General features: G+C 32.7%; 9 protein-coding genes across 9 annotated transcripts, besides 2 other annotated features; 5 read left to right on the top strand and 4 right to left on the bottom strand. All coding sequences in view use genetic code 12, as the record gives it.

The window, feature by feature from the left end:
- Nucleotides 1-88: 88 nt before the first annotated feature.
- Nucleotides 89-544, bottom strand: CD36_52650 (nucleoside diphosphate kinase, putative; the record flags this gene model as incomplete). The annotated part of the gene is made up of 1 exon (XM_002420523.1): nucleotides 89-544. One exon carries the CDS (start codon nucleotides 542-544, stop codon nucleotides 89-91), a length of 456 nt encoding a protein of 151 aa, XP_002420568.1.
- Nucleotides 545-2203: 1659 nt separating this feature from the next.
- CD36_52640 (D-lactaldehyde dehydrogenase, putative) lies at nucleotides 2204-3229 on the top strand (the record flags this gene model as incomplete). Its single annotated transcript, XM_002420522.1, has 1 exon — nucleotides 2204-3229. One exon carries the CDS (start codon nucleotides 2204-2206, stop codon nucleotides 3227-3229), a length of 1026 nt encoding a protein of 341 aa, XP_002420567.1.
- A 283-nt stretch (nucleotides 3230-3512) lies between these two features.
- Nucleotides 3513-4262: a mobile genetic element (3' end of copia-like Pol ORF).
- A 1857-nt stretch (nucleotides 4263-6119) lies between these two features.
- CD36_52630 (serine/threonine protein kinase, bud growth and assembly of the septin ring, putative) lies at nucleotides 6120-10577 on the top strand (the record flags this gene model as incomplete). The annotated part of the gene is made up of 1 exon (XM_002420521.1): nucleotides 6120-10577. The coding sequence occupies one exon, from the start codon at nucleotides 6120-6122 to the stop codon at nucleotides 10575-10577; it is 4458 nt and encodes a 1485-aa protein (XP_002420566.1).
- A 126-nt stretch (nucleotides 10578-10703) lies between these two features.
- CD36_52620 (vacuolar protein-sorting-associated protein, putative) lies at nucleotides 10704-11312 on the bottom strand (the record flags this gene model as incomplete). The annotated part of the gene is made up of 1 exon (XM_002420520.1): nucleotides 10704-11312. One exon carries the CDS (start codon nucleotides 11310-11312, stop codon nucleotides 10704-10706), a length of 609 nt encoding a protein of 202 aa, XP_002420565.1.
- A 203-nt stretch (nucleotides 11313-11515) lies between these two features.
- Nucleotides 11516-11813: a mobile genetic element.
- Nucleotides 11814-12173: 360 nt separating this feature from the next.
- CD36_52610 (class II aldolase, putative) lies at nucleotides 12174-12989 on the top strand (the record flags this gene model as incomplete). The annotated part of the gene is made up of 1 exon (XM_002420519.1): nucleotides 12174-12989. One exon carries the CDS (start codon nucleotides 12174-12176, stop codon nucleotides 12987-12989), a length of 816 nt encoding a protein of 271 aa, XP_002420564.1.
- Nucleotides 12990-13059: 70 nt separating this feature from the next.
- Nucleotides 13060-13438, bottom strand: CD36_52600 (U6 snRNA-associated Sm-like protein, putative; the record flags this gene model as incomplete). The annotated part of the gene is made up of 2 exons (XM_002420518.1): nucleotides 13060-13340; nucleotides 13411-13438. 2 exons carry the CDS (start codon nucleotides 13436-13438, stop codon nucleotides 13060-13062), a joined length of 309 nt encoding a protein of 102 aa, XP_002420563.1.
- Nucleotides 13439-13668: 230 nt separating this feature from the next.
- On the top strand, nucleotides 13669-14415 carry CD36_52590 (conserved hypothetical protein; the record flags this gene model as incomplete). The annotated part of the gene is made up of 1 exon (XM_002420517.1): nucleotides 13669-14415. One exon carries the CDS (start codon nucleotides 13669-13671, stop codon nucleotides 14413-14415), a length of 747 nt encoding a protein of 248 aa, XP_002420562.1.
- A 609-nt stretch (nucleotides 14416-15024) lies between these two features.
- On the top strand, nucleotides 15025-16776 carry CD36_52570 (amino acid transporter, putative; the record flags this gene model as incomplete). The annotated part of the gene is made up of 1 exon (XM_002420516.1): nucleotides 15025-16776. The coding sequence occupies one exon, from the start codon at nucleotides 15025-15027 to the stop codon at nucleotides 16774-16776; it is 1752 nt and encodes a 583-aa protein (XP_002420561.1).
- A 136-nt stretch (nucleotides 16777-16912) lies between these two features.
- On the bottom strand, nucleotides 16913-19288 carry CD36_52560 (conserved hypothetical protein; the record flags this gene model as incomplete). Its single annotated transcript, XM_002420515.1, has 1 exon — nucleotides 16913-19288. The coding sequence occupies one exon, from the start codon at nucleotides 19286-19288 to the stop codon at nucleotides 16913-16915; it is 2376 nt and encodes a 791-aa protein (XP_002420560.1).
- Nucleotides 19289-19887: the final 599 nt, after the last annotated feature.

Below are 19887 nucleotides of genomic sequence, written 5' to 3'. Positions count from 1 at the left end.
TAAAGTTGAAACTATTTGATTGGTTTTAATTGTAAAATCATTTAATATAATTTATAATTTAAAATAGAATTGTTTATCTCTATGTAATTTATTCATAGATCCAACCAAACAAAGCTGGTTTGTATTCAACCAATTCTTCTTTTTTGAACCACAAGTTAATTTCCTTGTTAGCAGATTCAACAGAATCAGAACCATGACAAACATTTCTACCCATATCAATGGCAAAATCACCTCTAATAGTACCTGGAGCAGATTGTAATGGGTTAGTAGCACCTAAAATGGCTCTACCTTGTTTAACAACATCTTTACCTTCCCAAACAGTAGCTAAAACTGGACCAGATAACATATAAGATAATAAAGATGGGAAAAATGGTTTAGATTGTAAATCTTCATAATGAGTTCTTAATAAAGATTCAGTTGGTTGAACCAATTTAATACCAACTAATTTGAAACCTCTTTGTTCAAATCTACCCAAAATAGATGAGATTAAACCTCTTTGAACACCGTCTGGTTTAATAGCAATAAAAGTTCTTTCGTCTGACATTATTGAATAAATATAATTTGAATTGTAATTGTAATTGAAAAAAAAAAAAGGAAAAGGGAAAGAAGAAGAGGAAAGGGGAAAGGGGAAAGTTGAAAAAAAATTGAATCGACAGGAAATTTCAATTTAAATTTTCATTGGGCGGCCGAAAAAAAAAAAAAAAAAAAAAAAATTTTCGTTTCGTTTCGTTTGGATTCTGGTTGGCACACACACACACGTTTATAGGGTTGACTCCTTGTTTTTCGTCAAACAAAGAAGGAGGAAGTTGCATTCATATAAAGCTTTACTGAAATAGTTGGTTTGTAATGATTCCGTTGGTGTTTTTTTTTTTTTTTTTTTTTTTTTTTTTTTGCAGCAAAGTGAAAGTGTTGTGTTGTACTTTTGGGAATTCTAATTACCAACAGTAATTCAATTGTATATATAGGTCAAACTCGATGAAGTTTAAGTCTCTATAGGGTTCGCTTCATAAAAGGATCCCTTAGCAGCATATATATTCACAACCATGTTAATTGAATCTTATTCGGTTTTTTTTTGGGTATTATATAAACATTAGGGTTATTGAAATCAATTTTGTGGTGCTACCAATATAAGAACCAGGTTAGACTATAACAACCAAATCAAACAAATAATTCTAGACTTTTGTGTTTGTGTGTTAGTGTCAAAATATGTCAAAAATCTTGAAACCATTCTATGGATACAACAATAGGAGAAGTTTTCAATAAATGTAGTTTGTATGGGTTATTGATCAACTGTTGATTCTTCAAGGTTAAAACTTTTGTCTGTTTGTTTTTTTTTTGCATTGTAATTCCACACAAAAAAAAGTAGAAAAAAGCCACCCCCCCAGGTATTTGTCATTTATTAACTGAAATCATAGCTTTGTTATTGATTCAAATTCTTTAGTCAGTCTTTATAGGGATAATTGAGGCATAAACAGACCATGCCACAGTGGTCGAAAAAGCAAATTTGAACCAAACTGAGTATTTAAATTCTACACACCAAATTTCTGGTGTTGTTGCTCTAGGTCTATTCATATCTACAAATTTGTCATATCCATAAATTTTACTTCTAAACCACAGACATTCAAGAATAAGAAAGTATTGACGGAGACTTGTTTATCGGTTAACAAGGTAACACTTTCTTTTATCCGTTCAGTTGTAATTACAATTTTGTCCGACAGTTTCTCTTAGTAAGTACAACAATGAGGACCCGAAAAAAAAAAGTTCGGTAACTTTCCTAATGGGGAAAGCAATCATTGGAAATATGTTTTTTTTGTTCCATCGCCTCATATTTTCTTCTAGATTGCTGTGGCGAGTCGTTGTTGTTATTCCGAAAGATTCTATTAATTAATTTCCGACAAAATTGAGAGAAGAGCAATATAATCAATTCGGTTCTTTTATCTTCCATTTTTTTTTTTTTTTTTTTTTGTGGCTTTCCCTTGAAATATTTCCAGGATTCTTTTTATTCAGCAAGGGTGAATTTTCATCCCTGGATTTTAATAATTGAAGAGCAATGAAAAGAATATAAAAAGGGGTACCAAATTCCAATTGAAATCAATTTATATTCCTGTTTTTTTTTTTATTTTTGTTCTTTCAATAATTCAAATCTTTATAAACTGATTAGAATATTTCCATCCCCTCATATTATACTTCATCTATTACTATAATGTCTTCATCTACCACAGTTTTCGTTTCTGGTGCTTCAGGTTTTGTTGCTCAAACTTTAGTCAAGCAATTGATCGAAAAAGATTATAAAGTTGTTGGTACTGTTAGATCCAATGAAAAAGGTGACTCTTTAAAAGAAAATTTGAAAGCTGCTAAATTGGCTTCAGAAAATTTCACTTATGAAATTGTTAAAGATATTTCTGTTAAAGGTGCTTTTGATGATGCTTTAAAGAAACATCCAGAAGTTACTGTTTTCTTACATACTGCTTCTCCATTCCATTTCAACATTACTGATATTGAAAAAGAATTATTAACTCCAGCTGTTGAAGGTACTAATAATGCCTTACAAGCCATCAAAACTTATGGACCACAAGTTAAACGTGTTGTTGTCACTTCTTCATATGCTGCTATTGGAAGATTTGGTGATTTAGCTGACCCATCAATCCCAGCTAATGAAGAATCTTGGAATCCAATCACTTGGGAACAATCATTGGCTGATCCACTTTCTGGTTATGTTGCATCCAAGAAATTTGCTGAAAAAGCCGCATGGGATTTTGTTGAAAAGGAAAAACCAAATTTCACTCTTTCTGTTATTAATCCAGTTTATATTTTTGGTCCACAAGCTTTTGAAATCAAAAATAAATCCCAATTAAACACATCATCAGAAATTATTAATGGATTATTGAATTCAAAACCAAATGATACATTCACTAATTTAACTGGTTATTTTATTGATGTTAGAGATGTTGCTAAAGCTCATATTGTTGCTTTTGAAAAAGATTCAATTCAAGGTAAAAGATTAATTTTAGCTGAATCTCCATTTACAACTCAAAGTATTTTGGATTTGATTCATAAAGATTTCCCTCAATTGAATTCTAAATTACCTAAAGGTGATCCATCTCAAGCTGATGCTTGGAAGAAAGGTGAAAGTAGAATTGATAATGAAAAGACTAGAGAATTACTTGGATTCAAATTTATTGATTTCAAAAAATCTATAGATGATTCTGTTGTTCAAATCATTGGTTAAATAAATGGTAAATAGATGGAGATTTTTTTTTTTTTTTCTTTTTATTTAGATACAATATCAATATAAGTACAGACCAAGTGACGTTTTCAAGTTTTATTTTATGAACACCCTGTAAGAAATCCACAATAAAAGTGGAGGAGTCTGGTGGAAGAAAAACCACCAAAAGGTTATAATTTGACTAGGAAAATACTAGCAATACATATCACATAACTCTACAATGAAAAAAATCAGGGAATATATATTAGCTTCGACCTATGCAACTACATCAAAAAAAGCATTTTCCAAATTCTTAGCTGACGATAAATTATCCACAAAAGCCACCCCTCCAACTTAGTACATAGATTGTGAATATACGATAAAAAAGGACAAGGAACACCAACTACAAGTTAGACAAATAATAGGACAACTCATCTTCATCGCAACACACACTAGACTAGATATCTGTTTTTCTGTCAACTATATCAGCCACCACATCAACTAAAACCATCAGACAGAGTATTCAACTATTTGGAAGAAATCTTCCAATATCTTAAAGGCACAGCAGAAAAATCAATCAAATACGTCTCCAATAACAAGAACAACTGCTTGAAATCCTATCCAGATGACTCATATAACGCAACGCCAGAATACAAATCAACTTTGAGATACTGTTTCTACTTTGCTGGCGGCCCAATAAGCTGGACAACTGAAACCAGTGCCTTAGTAACGCTATCACCTGCTGAAAGCGAAATCACGGCCATCGCCCCTGCCATAAAAATGGAGATCTGGCTCAAAATTACATTGGAGTTCATACAACAGAAACCATTGGACCCAACAAAACTACACACCGACAGCACAGCTGCTATCAACACCAACCTCCATGAGTCATTCAACAAAAGGAATCGACATATCAACATCAGGTTAGCATTCATCAGACAATTTTATCAAGACGGGATATTTTAAACTAATTCATCTCGAAACCTTAAACCAAATCGCTGATATCCTAACTAAGCCCTTACAAAAGAATCAATTCACCCACTTAAGTGATAAACTCATAAATTAATAAAAAAAAAAAAAAAAGAGGCAAAGCCATATCGTTACCATCCATTAAAAGATATATTCACCTCCCTTCCCCCCCTCAATAAGTTGAACAACCAAATTACAATGATATAAATACAAATATTAACAACTGGGACCAATGACGAATTTAAGGGGAAAACACACCAAAAGAAAACCCCTTCTATTCTAATCGAATGGAGTGGCGTTATAAGAGGGGGAGGGGGGAAGGGTGTGGCGAATAACCAATAAAAAGGATTATTTGATTAGACTAGGTGGGAAGCAAAGTTCGTCCTTTTGATTGTATTTATAATGTGGAAATTAGCTCAATGTCAGAGGTAAGTAATGGCGAATGCAACAACAATAAATAAGACTGTGGAGCAATTCAGAACTTTCCATCCGAGTATCCTGCTTAGGTAAGAAACAACAACGCCCATAAATAAATGTCTTTACCGAAAACAATATCTCAACAGTAATATTCAATTTATTCAATAGTTTCTAACTATGAAACTAGGGTCTAAGGTTGATGTTGATGTTGATGTGGTGGCAGTGGTGGTAGTAGTAGTAAGTCAACCAAACTATATACAGGTTCTGTATTGATTTTTCTGTTTTAAGTTCAAATTTAAATTTGAATGCAAATTTTCAACGACCGCGTTTTCTTTTTTTTTCTTTCTCTCTATGAAAGGGGAAACACAAAAATACGCCAACCATTAACAAACCACCAATAAATTTTGATTTTGTAATTCATTTATATATACTAATTTTAATTTAGCTCATACAGATAAATGTAAATAAACAATCAATTAATAAGAAAAGGAGAGAGGACAGAAGTAGAAGAAAGGGCACAGAACCTTTATTGAAAAATTACACCACACCATTTTGTTCATTTACTATTGTAGTAGTAGCAGAAGCAGTAATGGCTTCAACACGCTTTTTTTTTTTGTGACAGTTTCTATTTTTTTTTTTTTTTTTTTGTTGATGTTTTGTAAAAATCTACACGCATACACATAAGGCAACAATAGGTTACCACCACATTTTAGTACTACCTGCCTTACCCATTTTCTACCATTTTCGACCATTCTCGACCATTTTCTACCCGCTCTACGTCTTGAGTCTCCGCCTCCTCCTTCGTCCAATTTCGATTCCAATCCATTTATTATTTACTATGTTTACTTCCAACGCGAAAAAAAAAAAAAAACAGAAAAAAAGCCACTCAAATCAAACCAAACAGTTTCTTTTTTTTTTTTCTTTACTTAATTTCAGTGATTCCAAAAACAATTTAAAAATTTCATTCATTCAGACAACCAACCAACAACCAACAACCAACAAGAAAACAAAAACAATAAAATAATACACGCCCAATTCAGAAGTTCATCTTTACAACAACCACTAGAACCTTTTTACTATTATATTTCTTCTTCTTCTTCTTCTACAGACACATAGAAAAAAAAAATAACAACCAACAACCACTACATTCTAACTTCTATCAATCACTATCTTTTATTTTCAACAACAACAAGTTCGACAATAGCCACTTACTTTTCAAACACACATTCAATCAATCAGTTGATTTACATCTCCTCTCTTCTCCTCCCTTCATCATCGTTTATTCTTTAAACACACAGCATTAATTGTTTCTTATCTTTGAGAAAAGAACATTTCTATCAGTTGTTTCCTTCCTCCAACCAATCAACTAACTAACTTCATACAACCAAGGATAAGAAAATCAACACATATAATCCACTTACTAGTCATTCGTTTACCAGGAGTATTCCACCAACTATAATTCATTCTTTTATTCTTATTATTTAGATAGTACTGCACCAACATATCTAGTAATCTCCATTACAATCAAATGTCAACCGTTGTTAATAGAAAGTCATCACATCAATTTGACTCCCCGAATAATCTATTGGATCATTCGTCTTCAATGAATGTGGATAAAGTGGTTCAATCGGTTACAAATGCCACTAAGCGTCTATCACAAATATCTACCAACACCAATAATTCCAACAAGAAAAGAAAAACTCAAAACAAAATTGGACCTTGGAAATTGGGTCGAACTTTAGGTAGAGGTTCCACTGGTAGAGTGAGGTTGGCTAAAAATACCACCACAGGGCAATTAGCCGCTGTCAAAATTGTTCCTAAATCAAACTTCAAAAAATTAGAAAATCCCAAATATAAACGCTCTAAAGAAGATGCTACAAGATTACCATATGGTATTGAACGTGAAATTATTATTATGAAATTAATATCTCATCCAAATATCATGGGACTTTATGATGTTTGGGAAAATAAAAATGATTTATACTTGATATTAGAATATATTGAAGGAGGTGAACTTTTCGATTATTTGATCAAACGAGGTAAATTACAAGAATACGAGGCAATAAATTATTTTAAACAAATAATCAATGGTATCAATTATTTACATCAATTCAACATTTGTCATCGTGATTTGAAACCAGAAAACTTGTTATTGGATTTCAATAAAAATATCAAGATTGCCGATTTTGGTATGGCTGCTTTAGAAGTCAAGGAAAAATTATTGGAAACCTCTTGTGGTTCTCCTCATTATGCATCCCCAGAAATTGTTGCTGGTAAAAACTATCATGGAGCTCCTTCAGATATCTGGTCATGTGGGATCATTTTATTTGCCTTATTAACGGGTCATTTACCGTTTGATGATGAAAATATTAGAAAATTATTATTAAAAGTCCAAAGTGGGAAATTTAATATGCCTCCTGAATTGAGTTTTGAAGCTAAAGATTTGATAACTAAAATGTTAAAAGTAAACCCAAGGGAACGTATCACCATTGATGCTATATTGACGCATCCATTATTGGCCAAATACCCAGAACCATCGGTTTCATATTCTTCTACTACCACTTTGGATATAAACAGTATCAATATCAAACAGATTGAATCTATTGATAAAATAGACAAGGAAATCCTTAAAAATTTATCAGTTTTATTTCACAATTGTGATGAAAAAACTATAATCTCAAGATTATTGTCACCCAATAGATGCCCAGAAAAAATGTTCTATTATTTATTGATGAAATATCGAAACGAGCATTTATCAAATTCGAATTCATTCAATAGTAGCAATGATTTGGATTCTACCAAATCTTTACCAAGGTCAACTTCATACGTAAAGACTACTGTGACCGATCATGCCACTGGTGAAAAACATACCACAGTGAAAAAAATCCAGCAATCATCTTCAATTTACTCAAACCGATCATTATTGAAAAAATCTACTTCGGCAAAGGGGAATGTATTATCAAATATCACCAATAGACCAAACACCCCAAAACAATTTAGTGCATCCAATTCATTTAATAAAAAGAAAGCTCATCATAGTAAAACCCAGATATATGCATCAAGAAGTAGAAATACATCATCTCGTTCTTTAAAATCAAATTCATCAGCTGGAAGAAATGGTGTTAATGCTTCTGCCACTTCGGTAAACAAAATTCCCGAAATTTCTGGTGCTACAGTTTTACAACCAATTCCACTGATGGCTTTGAATAGAGGTGAAGAACAACAACTGAACAAAATCAAGAAAAATTTAACTGACACTTTTGGCAATAATAAATCTTTATTGAATTTTCAATTGATTTGTGAAGAAGTGTTTGAAAATGACAAGGAGAATTCAAAACCACCACCACCACCACCATCAGCGCCAGTACCATCGTTACCACCACCACCAATTGAGGCTCCAACATTGAGAACAAACTCTGTGAAAAGAGGCAAAACATGGTCATTAGCAAGAAGAGAACGAGAATTGGCTGAACAAGTACGTCAACGAAATGAAGCTCGTGAAAACAAATTAAAGGCAGAAGAACTTGCTCGGAAAGAACTTGAACAGGAAAAGAAACGTATTGCAGAAGAGAAAAGACGTTTGGAACAACAAGAAAGAGAACTTGATGAAAAGCAAAAATTACAAGAAAAACAAAAAGCCGCCCTTGAAAAATTGAAGAAGCATCAAAGTGCTAATGATTTTGAAGGATTGTTTGCGACCAATCGTCGTTCGGTAACAGATATGCCCACAGGGTTATCACTGTTGGATCCAAGGGCTCACATGGTTTCCAGAGCCAATACTATAGGGTCATCAAATTTGAGTAGTAGCTCAGTGAACATTGATGAAAATGCATCCAAAGTATTGCACAAGTTTGGAATTGACGTTGCTCCTTCACCTAAACGGTTTTCTCGTGCTTCCAAAACATCGACATCGAAAAACTTGTCAGCATTTTTGGCACCTACAGTTTCCCGTAATTTATCATCACAATTGAAAACATCAAGCTCAAAGAATTTGGCAGGTTATTTACATGCTGCAACCGATACTAATGGTTCTAGTGGTGCTACCAACAAAAAGGATGCTTCTACCAATGAAGCACTTACAATTGAGGAATTCAATGCAAAGGAAAGAACTGCCATGTCACCTTCAATTTCTAAAACATCAGTAAACAAAAGAAATAGCAATCAAAGCAGTTATTACCGGTCTATGTTTAGTGACAATGATGAAGTAACTAAAGTTCGAACTAGAGATAGTCGTTTACCTGTTCCTTCTGTTCAGGAAGAGCAACAACAAGAACAAGAAGAGGAAATGGATATGGAAAATTCAATTGATGATGATAATATTTCATTAATCCCAAATCCAAGATTCTCAAGATTTTCTTTTGGTGGGTTATTAGGATCAAATACTGTTGCCAATGAAGAAGGAGATTGGACAATAATGAATAGTACCCTCAACCATTCAAACACAGTTGTTAGGAGAACTCATAATAAATCATCTACCATGTTGGGTTTAGGAATTAAAATGAGAGATACGACAACAATCAAAGAAGATGAAGAATTTGAGGATGATGAGAAACCATTTATTTCTGTACCTTCTTCTGAAGACGACGAAGAAGCGAATGCACAAAAAAATAAACATGGTGGACTTCGTGATAGTGGGAACTATGATTTTGATGAAGAACATTCAGTTGCAAGTACTGCTAATACTGAATACTCGGATGCATCTCAAGGACAAATACCAGGTTCCCATACCATCCATCAAATGGAAACTGAATTATCTAATTTTGATCTTTTGAGTTATAGAGTAGCTGATGTTGGGAAAGTTAACACACATAAGCCAAGCATAGTCGATTCCAAGGAAACTTTACTTAAAAATCAATCATCTGAAGAAGCCACTATTGAGGTTAATGAAGAAGATAATGGTAATCACGATAGGAGAGAGGATCATGGTTTCAATGGTAGAGATGATGAGAATTATGATGATAATAGTGAAGAAGACGATGATGAAGAAGACGATGATGATGATGACGATGCTAGAAGCTCATTTGAAGCCAGACCACATAGTCATAATTATTCATTAGCAGAAATAACCAGTGAAAGTCCAGTAGGTGGAGGATATGAATCACCTTCAATTGCCAATGATTTTAAAAAGTCAAGACATTCGACGGGTATTTTCAGTACTACTCAGTTCCCACGATCTCCATATATTGTCAATAATAATAATGAAGCTTCCAATAAAGATGAAATTGGTCAGCAACAACAACAACAACAACAACAACAACAACAACAACAAATCAAACATGTTTTAAATGATGATCATAAGGAATTGATTACCAGTCCAGTGCAAGATACTTTTGATACCAAGAAACCTGCAGAATCCAATTCATTATTTAGAAGATTATCATTGAATCCTAATAGAGCAGCACCTAAAGCACCTAAAGCGCCAGCGTCAGCATCATCACCAATAACAACTGCAGCTAAGGCTAATATTTCACAACCACTTTCATCTCCTATAAAAGGACATAATAGATTTTCACGAATATCAGTTGGATCGAAAAACATTTTACAAACAGAAGATAAAACTACCAAGAGTAGTAATTGGTTTAAGAAATTCTTCCATTCATTAACAACTACACCAAGTTCTAAAGAAGCACAATCGGGAAAAAGTTCAAATAAAGTAGCTTCTAAAGATATTAAAATCATTGATACTTCATTGACAGCATCTCAACTAATAAGGGTGATTAAATATCAATTAGAATTGAAAAAAATTGAAGGATCAATTTCTAAAGTTGATATTGATGAAGAATTTGGATTAATATCAGGAATTATTCCAAGTAAATTTGCCAATGGTAGAAAATTGAAATTTAAAATTGAAATTATTGATTTAATAAATTCATCTTCATTACATGTAATTAAAATAAAAGGTAATGATAAAGGATTTCAAAGTTTGGTTAATATTGTTAGTTTTATAATTAAAAAAGAAGAACAAGATAAAATTTCAACAAAATGAGACTTTATTTAATAAAACTATAGATAATAATAATAATAATAATGATAATAATAATAATAACAATATTACTTTATAGCATTTTGTTCATAATTTTGTATATTAGTAAATAAATACAATTCTATTTAATTAATTTCTTAATGCTCTTAATCTTTCTGCCAATTTATCTTCTTTCTCTTCTGAAATTGAATTTGGTGATACAATTGGATTTGTTATTTCCACTTTTGTTGCATTTAAACCTTGTTTCATTTCAATACCTGCTTCATCAGCAACTTGATTCAATAATTCATCTACTTGATCTTGTGGAGTTGTTAAAGCATTAACATTATTTGTAGTAGTTTCATAATAATTTGTTGAAGCATCTAAATCTTCAAATTGAGTTTCAAATTTATCCATCACCAATGAAATTCTTTCTAAATTCATTGTTTGTAATGCTTTATCCATACCACGAATTACTTGAGTCATATTCCCCGTGACTGATCTCATTGTTACAGCAGTTTGAACTCTAGAAGCAACAGCATCAATTCTTGAAGCTAATCTTAATAAATTTATTCGTTCATTAGATTTTCTAATGGCATTTTGTGCATATAATTGAGCAATATCATTATTACCTTGACTTAAAGCTTTTTTAATTTTGGCTTTTTCTTGAAGTTCTTCTTTAGAAGCTTTTGTTGCTTGTCGATTTAATTGTTTAGCAGTAAATTTTAATTGAAATAATGATTGTTCTAATCCAGACATAATGATGATAAGAGAATGTTTTGTTTCTTTTGTAGAGTTGGTGTTGGTGGTGGTGGTGGTGGTGGATCTAAGTTTCTTCTGTACCCAGTAGTTTTTTTTTTTTTTTTTTTGTCAGTGTTCAAATTCATTTTCGTTCTAAGAGTTTGCTTATCAAAGTATTTGAGAATATCTCATTTAAGTTGTCGGTGGGTGGGTGGGATAGTTGACGATCCTGCATATTTCGTCATATTTCACACATTCTTAAAATGTGTTAATTATCCCAACATTATCAATTATACGTGTTCAGAATTGGTTGCAAAGTTATCAACTCAATTCACACTATATAAACCTTTACACTTTCTCTACATTTTTTTTATATTTTTTATATTGACTTTTCTTTTAGAATCAATCAATACTTTTTTTATCATTTAGATACATCTTTCATCTATTAATAGATTATCTTTCTATCAAATCAAAACAAGACACATTCACGTGCCAAAAAAGGTTATAGAAGGAACTTCATAGTGCTTTCTTTGGTAGCAACAAACGTCAATGAACTTCACACTACTAGAAAGATAAAGCCATTCCACTCTAAATGCTTATAAATATTAACTACAATGAGAGTTGTTGTTGACTATCTACTTTTTAACTTTTCCATTACAAGTGGTCTTTTATCATAATATCTCCACAGTATTGATATCTTTGTTAGACTTTTTGTTGTATTACTGGCACCCACGTGAACTTTTCTCTCTATTGCAACAAAGTAAAAGAAAGAAAAAAAAAAAAGATTCACTTAAAATCTTAGCTTCTTGTCAATTTTTCAAAATCCTTAGCACTATAGACTCATCTAACCATTCAATAATAATAATAATAATAACAATAATGTCAGCTCCATGTCATTGTCAACATGCAGATGATGACTACTCATCCATTAAAAAACTTTCAGTATTATCGCCAGAATTACAACAAGAATTCAAAGATCCAAATCATCCTGCCAATTTGATTTGTGAATTATGTCGTTTATTCTACGATAATAATTGGGTCACTGGTACTGGTGGAGGTATTTCTATAAGAGATGTTGATGGACCTAATCCAAATTTAGTTTATATTGCTCCATCAGGTGTACAAAAGGAAAGAATTCAACCATGGGAAATGTTTTTGGTTGAATTACCTCAAGAAAAAATCTTACGTACTCCAAATGATATTCCTAAAGAATTGACTAAATCTTATAAATATAAACCTAGTGCATGTACTCCATTGTTTATTAGTTGCTATACATTAAGAAATGCTGGTGCTTGTATTCATACCCATTCACAACATGCAGTAATGGTGACATTATTCTTTGAAAATGAAAAAGAATTTGTCATTAGTCATATTGAACAAATTAAAGCTTTACCTAAATTGAAATATAATCAAGAAACTGGGAAAATTGAAAAAATCGGAAGTATGGAATATTATGATAAATTAGTAATTCCTATAATTGAAAATACTCCTCATGAAGAAGATTTGACTGATTCATTACAAGAAGCCATTAAAAATTATCCTGGTGCTTCTGCCGTTTTAGTAAGAAGACACGGGATTTACGTTTGGGGGGAAACAGTATGGAAGGCAAAAGTTTATAATGAAGCAATTGATTATTTATTGGAATTGGCCGTTAAAATGAAACTTGCAGGTATTCCATTAGTTAAAGAAGAATAATTGTATAGTGTAAGTGTAACATCAATAGACATAACAAACTATTAGTTTTGGTTGTTGTTTGGTCGATCGATTATTTTAATGAATTTTTCGTAGTTTTCAAAGCATGACCTTTTAATGTTTCCCAATTGATCGACTTGTATAACTCATCGTCTATTTCTCCCACACATACAATTTCATTACCACGCATTATATAAACTCCCAATGATATTTCTTCATTTTCCTCTCCTTCATCATCTTTGGAGTAAATGATTCTTTCAATACAATTACTTAGTATTATGTTTGTTGATTTATCATATCCTTCTAATTTCCCTTCGAAAAACCTAGCATCTGATGTTATCACATGCACTCTCTCTGCAAAAAGAATATTCAGTTAGTATTCCAAATAATCACCAAAAGTTTAGTCCCAATAAGTTATACATACTTTCTAAAAATGAACTTAGTTCAGACATGATACTAGAGGTATAGGTATTGAAAGGTAAGTGGTGGTTTTTTTTTGTTGTTGTGCTCTGTTTTTTTTTTTTTTTTTTTTGTTTGTTTGACACTTTCTGCCTTCCATCTCCTCCTCAACTTTCTTGTTCCGCGACCAACGCTCTGTGTGCCACCCCCCATTTTGGGTTGCAAAAAAGTAAACTTCCTCTAAAAGCAACAATTCTTTATGACAAACAAATAATCACCAGTCATGTCACATCATCAACCAACTACACAAACACAAGATACCGACTATTCAAGTGATTTCGATTCGTTTGCTGCAACATTCAACAATTTCAAACCAAAAGAGTTCAAACCATCGATTGAAACAAGTAATTTAATTCTGAGTGCTGCTAGATTAGAGTTAGAATCAATGACTTTGAAGCAAACAATGTCAGAAACCATGAAATCGTTTCTGAAACTTCCAGGTAAAAAACTAACTGAGACCCTTTCACAAATCAAACAGATTCAAAAAGATATCCAGGAATTAAAATTGATTACCAATAAGAGGCAGTCTTGCAACCAAGATATTAAAGAAGAGTTGTTAGAAACTAAAGACTTGGTTCTGAACAAACAAGACGAATCTTTTCTCCAAATTGAAGAATTGCTTTCAAATCACTGGAAGATTATTGAAAAGGGGTTTCAGGAACAAACAAATCAGTTTCTGGAAATTATTCAGAATAATCAACATTTACTCGAGGCTTCATCACAACAATACCATTCTAATTTACAAGAAAAAATCGAACATCAGTTGATAGAATACAACAACAAGTTGACTACTCAACTCACAAGACAAGATAAAGACATTCAAGAAATCAAACAATTCTTAAAATTATTGGTTCCCCGAGTAGTTGGTATCGAAGCATCCTATAGAGTTCTTTCAACTGAAAATCCGATAATGGGAAAAACAAAGGCAAAGTCCAAACCAAAACCAATCAAACGGAAGAAACAAAGCTAGTACTTTTAGGGAATGTGAAAGCGAATTTTGGTTTCTGCCTCTTTTTTTTTTTTTTTTTTTCATAACTCACATGATGGAATCTAGAATTTGTGCTGCAGCAGATTTAATTTCTTTTTTTGCACTTTTGTTCCTTTGTTCTTTTTGCGCTTCAACGGCAAATAACCTTAATGCAAGGCATTTTGGTGATTCGGCAAGACATGACCAAATTTTTGCTTATTGTTGTTATACACTTCCGAAAAACACAAGAAAAGTTTTCACTCAACCTGTTCAAAGTCCTCATAAGTTTATGACTCATTCATCAAGTTGCCTTTTGAAAACTTATAAAAATCTCTTAGTTTCCTTTTATGACTATGTAATTAGGAGTTTAAAAAATAAAAAAAGTTCTTTTTTTTTTTTTTTATTTTGCGATTTGTTTGATTTCTTAGCTTTTGACAATATGAATTATATGTGGTGTGAGTAAGTAAGCAAATGACTTCATTATATATAAAAATAAAAGTACTCCTCTCCTCTTCCTCATCTTCTTCTTCTTTTGTAAATATTTAAAAAAGAACCTTCTCTGTTGTTAGTTGTTTAGTTTTCTTTTATCTACTCAAGAATTTACAAAACATCATGCTACATAAAAAGGAAACGAACGATACATTCGTTCAATTGAATAGGTCACCATCTACTGAACAAGGACAGCCATCTAGCAACATTTGGTCATCCATCAAAGATTCATTCAAACCAGCCTTACCACAAGAAAAACTCACAGGTGTAGATGATATCCCCGATAGAGAACTCACTGATATCGAAAGAATCAATATCAATGCTGCCAATTCTAATTTACAAAGAAAATTGAAAACTAGACATTTACAAATGATCGCCATTGGATCATCTATAGGAACCGGTCTTTTCGTTGGTACTGGAGGTGCATTAAGTACTGGAGGACCAGCCGCCATTGTTCTAGCATGGGCCATTAGTGCCATATCGGTTTTCATGACAATGCAAGGATTAGGTGAATTGGCAGTTGCATTTCCAGTATCGGGTGGATTCAATTTATATGCCAGTAAATTTTTGGAACCAGGTATTGGATTTGCTGTTGGTTGGAATTATTTCTTACAATTTTTTGTTTTGTTACCATTAGAATTAGTTGCTGGTGCCATTACTATCAAATATTGGAATGCCAGTATAAATTCTGATGTATTTGTTATTATATTCTGGTTTGTTGTTCTTGTGATTACAATGTTGGGAGTGAGATGGTATGGTGAAGCAGAACTTATGTTTTGTACCATTAAAGTCATTGCTGTCATTGGATTTATCATTTTAGGAATTGTTTTAATTTGTGGTGGTGGACCAAATCATGAATTTATTGGAGGTAAATATTGGAGAGAACCTGGACCTTTTGCTAATTCTTTTAAAGGTTTTGCCAGTTCACTTATCACTGCTGCATTCTCCTTTGGGGGTACAGAAATGATTGCTTTAACTGCAAGTGAAAGTTCAAATGTTAGACATGCATTACCTAAAGCGATCAAACAAGTGTTTTGGAGAATTGTTATTTTTTATTTAGGATCTATTATTATGATTGCAACTTTGGTTCCTTATAACGATAAAAGATTACTTGGAAGTTCTTCTGTTGATGTCACTGCTTCTCCATTCACGATTGCTATTGTTAACGGGGGGATTAAAGGTTTACCTAGTGTTATCAATGCCGTCATTTTGATATCGGTATTATCTGTTGGTAATGCTTCAGTCTATGCAACTTCAAGAACTTTGAACTCTCTTGCAGAACAAGGAATGGCACCTAAATGGACTGGATATATCGATAGAGCCGGAAGACCATTATTTGCTATTCTTATTACCAATGTATTTGGATTATTTGCATTGATTGCGGCCGATAATGAAAAACAAGTGGTTGCTTTTAATTGGTTATTAGCTCTTTCTGGTCTTTCATCAATTTTCACTTGGATGAGTATTAATTTGAGTCATATACGTTTTAGAAGAGCCATGAAAGTTCAAAATAGATCATTAACGGAATTACCATTTGTCGCTCAAAGTGGTGTTTGGGGATCATATTTTGGATTAACTTTAAATATCTTGTATTTAATTGCTCAATTCTATATTGGTTTATTCCCTGTTGGTGCTAAACCAAATGCTTATGACTTTTTCTTGTCGTATTTGGGTGTCCCTGTGATATTAGCATCTTGGATTGGTTATAAAATTTGGAAAAGAGATTGGACATTATTTATTAGAGCAAAAGATATCGATCTCGATACCGGTAGAATCAATGTTGATTTAGATGTTTTACAACAAGAAATAGCCGAAGAAAAAGCTCAATTGGCTGAAAAACCATTTTATATTAGAATCTATAAATTTTGGTGTTAGAAAAAGAATAGATAGAAACTTTGATAATAGTAATAGCAATATAATTAATATATCATGTATTAAATTGGGAACGAAGAAAATAAAAAAAAAAAAAACAATTACTTTGTTCTAATTGAACGCCATAAACAATAACTATTTAATGTGAAACTAATTGATTCTCCTTTTCTAGCACTGTAGAACCTGTTTCCGTAATATTTTTATGCCCTTCACTGTCATCATCATTAGAATAGAATTCTGTATTTGGAGTTGATGCTTGATTCTTTTTATCTTCATCTTTGTTTTGATTAGACATGATCAGATTACCTGTATCCAATCTATTTGCACGATTAGGTGAAGATTTGAAAGGACTCATATTAATCATTTTACTTATTTCATCATTCAAAACATTTTGCTGATCATAATGACCATTTTCAGATGCTGCATCTAATGTTGATTGATAAGGAGATGAAGGCATATTGACAATGGTTTTTTTATTGACATTATTTTTTAATGGAGATTTTTGAATTTCATTGGGGTTATCTACGGGGGTTTTCGAATTGGGACTAACATGATGTTTAGGAGATGAAAAGAAACTCATCCAATCATTGTTATTTTCTTGGAATGAACTGATCATAGCATCATAATCGTTATGGTTTTTGTTTATCTTAGGAGGTAAGTTTTCTTTATTATTATCATCTTCCTCGATGTTACTTTCCACGGGTACACCAATGATTCTTGTGTTTAGTTTGGTGGCCTTTTTATATTCTTCACCTTCAGCACCTTCAGCACCTTCAGCACCTCCAGCATCAACATTTATCACTCTTGTATTGGATTTTGTAGCAACCATTGGTGGAGTGGCACCAGGTAATGGATCTATATCTGTTGATGGACCTCCGTAAATATTTATTTGATGTAGTAGATCATTATAATCTGGTGTAAACCCAGGTGGTGTTGGATCGTAATTGAGATTGTTATTGTTTCCATTGTTTCCATGTGACGTCAATGCCTTATTCTGAATTACTTGGTTTATAGCTGAAGGAGTATGACTAGGTGCTGGGAAACTGCCAGCAGGTGAAGATCCTGCGTTCAACGATACTGATGTTCCAGAAACAAACTTTTTCATAGCAATTGCATCCAAAGTAGTTCGATTCAGTTCATCTTCCTTTTGTTTCTTACGTAATTTGGCAGTATAACGTTGTTGATGAATATATTTTCGCACCACATGTTCAGGTCTCATAAATCCTTTATTCTTGTAAAATAAAAAGCACGCATTACATAATGGACCCAACATGCCTTCATAATTCCTTTTGTCAAATTTATGAGCGGTAAGTATTTTGGAATATTCTGGTCTATATTCAGTTTCAAAATATCTCCAATTGATTGAACTTGTTGTACGACAACATTCATTTATACAAACCAATCCATGATTTTCACTTAATTTGGAGCTTTGAATAGTATGACTTCGGATACTATCGAGATCATCAGGTAATTGTGTTGGTGTAGGTGGTTTGTAAGGTGGTTGTTGTGGAGTGTATGGTGATGTCACTGGTGAATTACCGCCACTAGATACTTCATCTTCATTATGGAAATTATCTTCATTGGCATTGTAATCAGGATCATCGGAATAAGGTTCTTCATTTATAGGTGATGAAATTGATGGGATATTGGAAGTAAACATAGATCGAGTACGCGCAGCGCGTTGTGGTTGAAGCGACGTTGATGTTGAGGGAGATTGGTAGCGTCGTTGGGGTCCAGGTCGATTACTGGTAGTAGTACTAGTAGTAGTATATGTGACTTTATCCAGATTCAGGTAGAAAGGAGCATTTTTAAATCTATCTTCAACTTTATCTCTTTTATGACGAGGCGTAGTTACTGGTGGGTTAACAAATGATGGCAATGACAACGTTCTTGTTGCTTTTACTGGAGGATAATTTGAACCATAATGAGACGACGACTCGTGGTTTCTTTTTCTTTCCATAATGATTTGCAGATTGCTTCTTTTTGCTAGACTTGAATGTGAATATTTACGTGAATGTGAGTGGCTTTGTTGTTCTGGTGCTGGTGTTTTTTCTTTGGTAACTGGGATTTCAATGGTACGTAATTGCATTCTAATTTCCAATGTTTCTGAGGCCATTTTTGACTTTTTCCCAAATATGGATCCAGCTCCTAAACTTTGGCAAACACGTCCAGGAACCAAACATGACTCATTAGAATTTAATAATTTTGAAATAACACCGTTGGCAACGAAAGGCTCGTCTGGTTGTTCACTAATATCTTGGTAATAAACTTCAAAGTCACGAAAACTCAAGTTGAACGTGTCAGGTGCCGATCGTACAACTTGTTTTACACAATCTTTCAATTCTAAACCACCTAATGTTATTAGTTCGTCGTCATTCATTCCAAGCGAAATTTGAACTATTTGGACTGGAAGGGTGTTTTCTGACCGTGATAAATATACATTTGGTTGATTATCTAAGGAGTACAAGATTTTAATTTGCATCAGCCTGATGGATGACGGGTCTTCAGTGGCCATATTCTAAATAGTTTGGTTGTGAGTTGGGGTTGGTGCTGAGCAATTATGGATTTTTGATTGGAGTTGGCGAAATTGGTTATTTGAAAATGTGATTATTGTTATTTACCAACTCAAAAAAGCACTACTGGATGGAACTCTTCTAATCAATACCAAATGATGTTGAATATGAAAAGGAAAAGAAAAAGGAAAAGAAGAAAATAAGTAACTAAAAAAAAAAGAGTTGTTTATATTTGTTGTGGTTTTTTTTTTGGCCTTGCTCGATGGGTGTCTGGCGATAGAATTGGTGGTACGGGAATTTGTCAGCTAAAGAATAAGTTGTTAGCGCAGCTTCAATTAACATAGGGGGAAAAAAAAAAAGCCAAACCTATAAATAAATGAGACTTGATTTAACGGTAATAAACAATAGAGCAAAATGAAATAAACGAATGTGAAGCCATCAATTAAGAGAATTTCAAACCATTGATAGGTTGTGACAGAATATTTGTGTAAGTCTCGTATCATCTAAAAAAAAAGGAAACACGTCGTAGGAAGATTGGTAAGAACTGAAATGAAAACAACGCGAAAAAAAAAAAACAATTGTTGTTGCTGGTGGTGGTAGT

The sequence above is a fragment of the Candida dubliniensis genome, chromosome 5 (assembly GCF_000026945.1).
Source record: "Candida dubliniensis CD36 chromosome 5, complete sequence".
Classification (NCBI taxonomy): Eukaryota; Fungi; Ascomycota; class Pichiomycetes; order Serinales; family Debaryomycetaceae; genus Candida; species Candida dubliniensis.
Note: the sequence above shows the minus strand (reverse complement) of the source record. Positions and strands in the feature narration are given on the sequence as shown.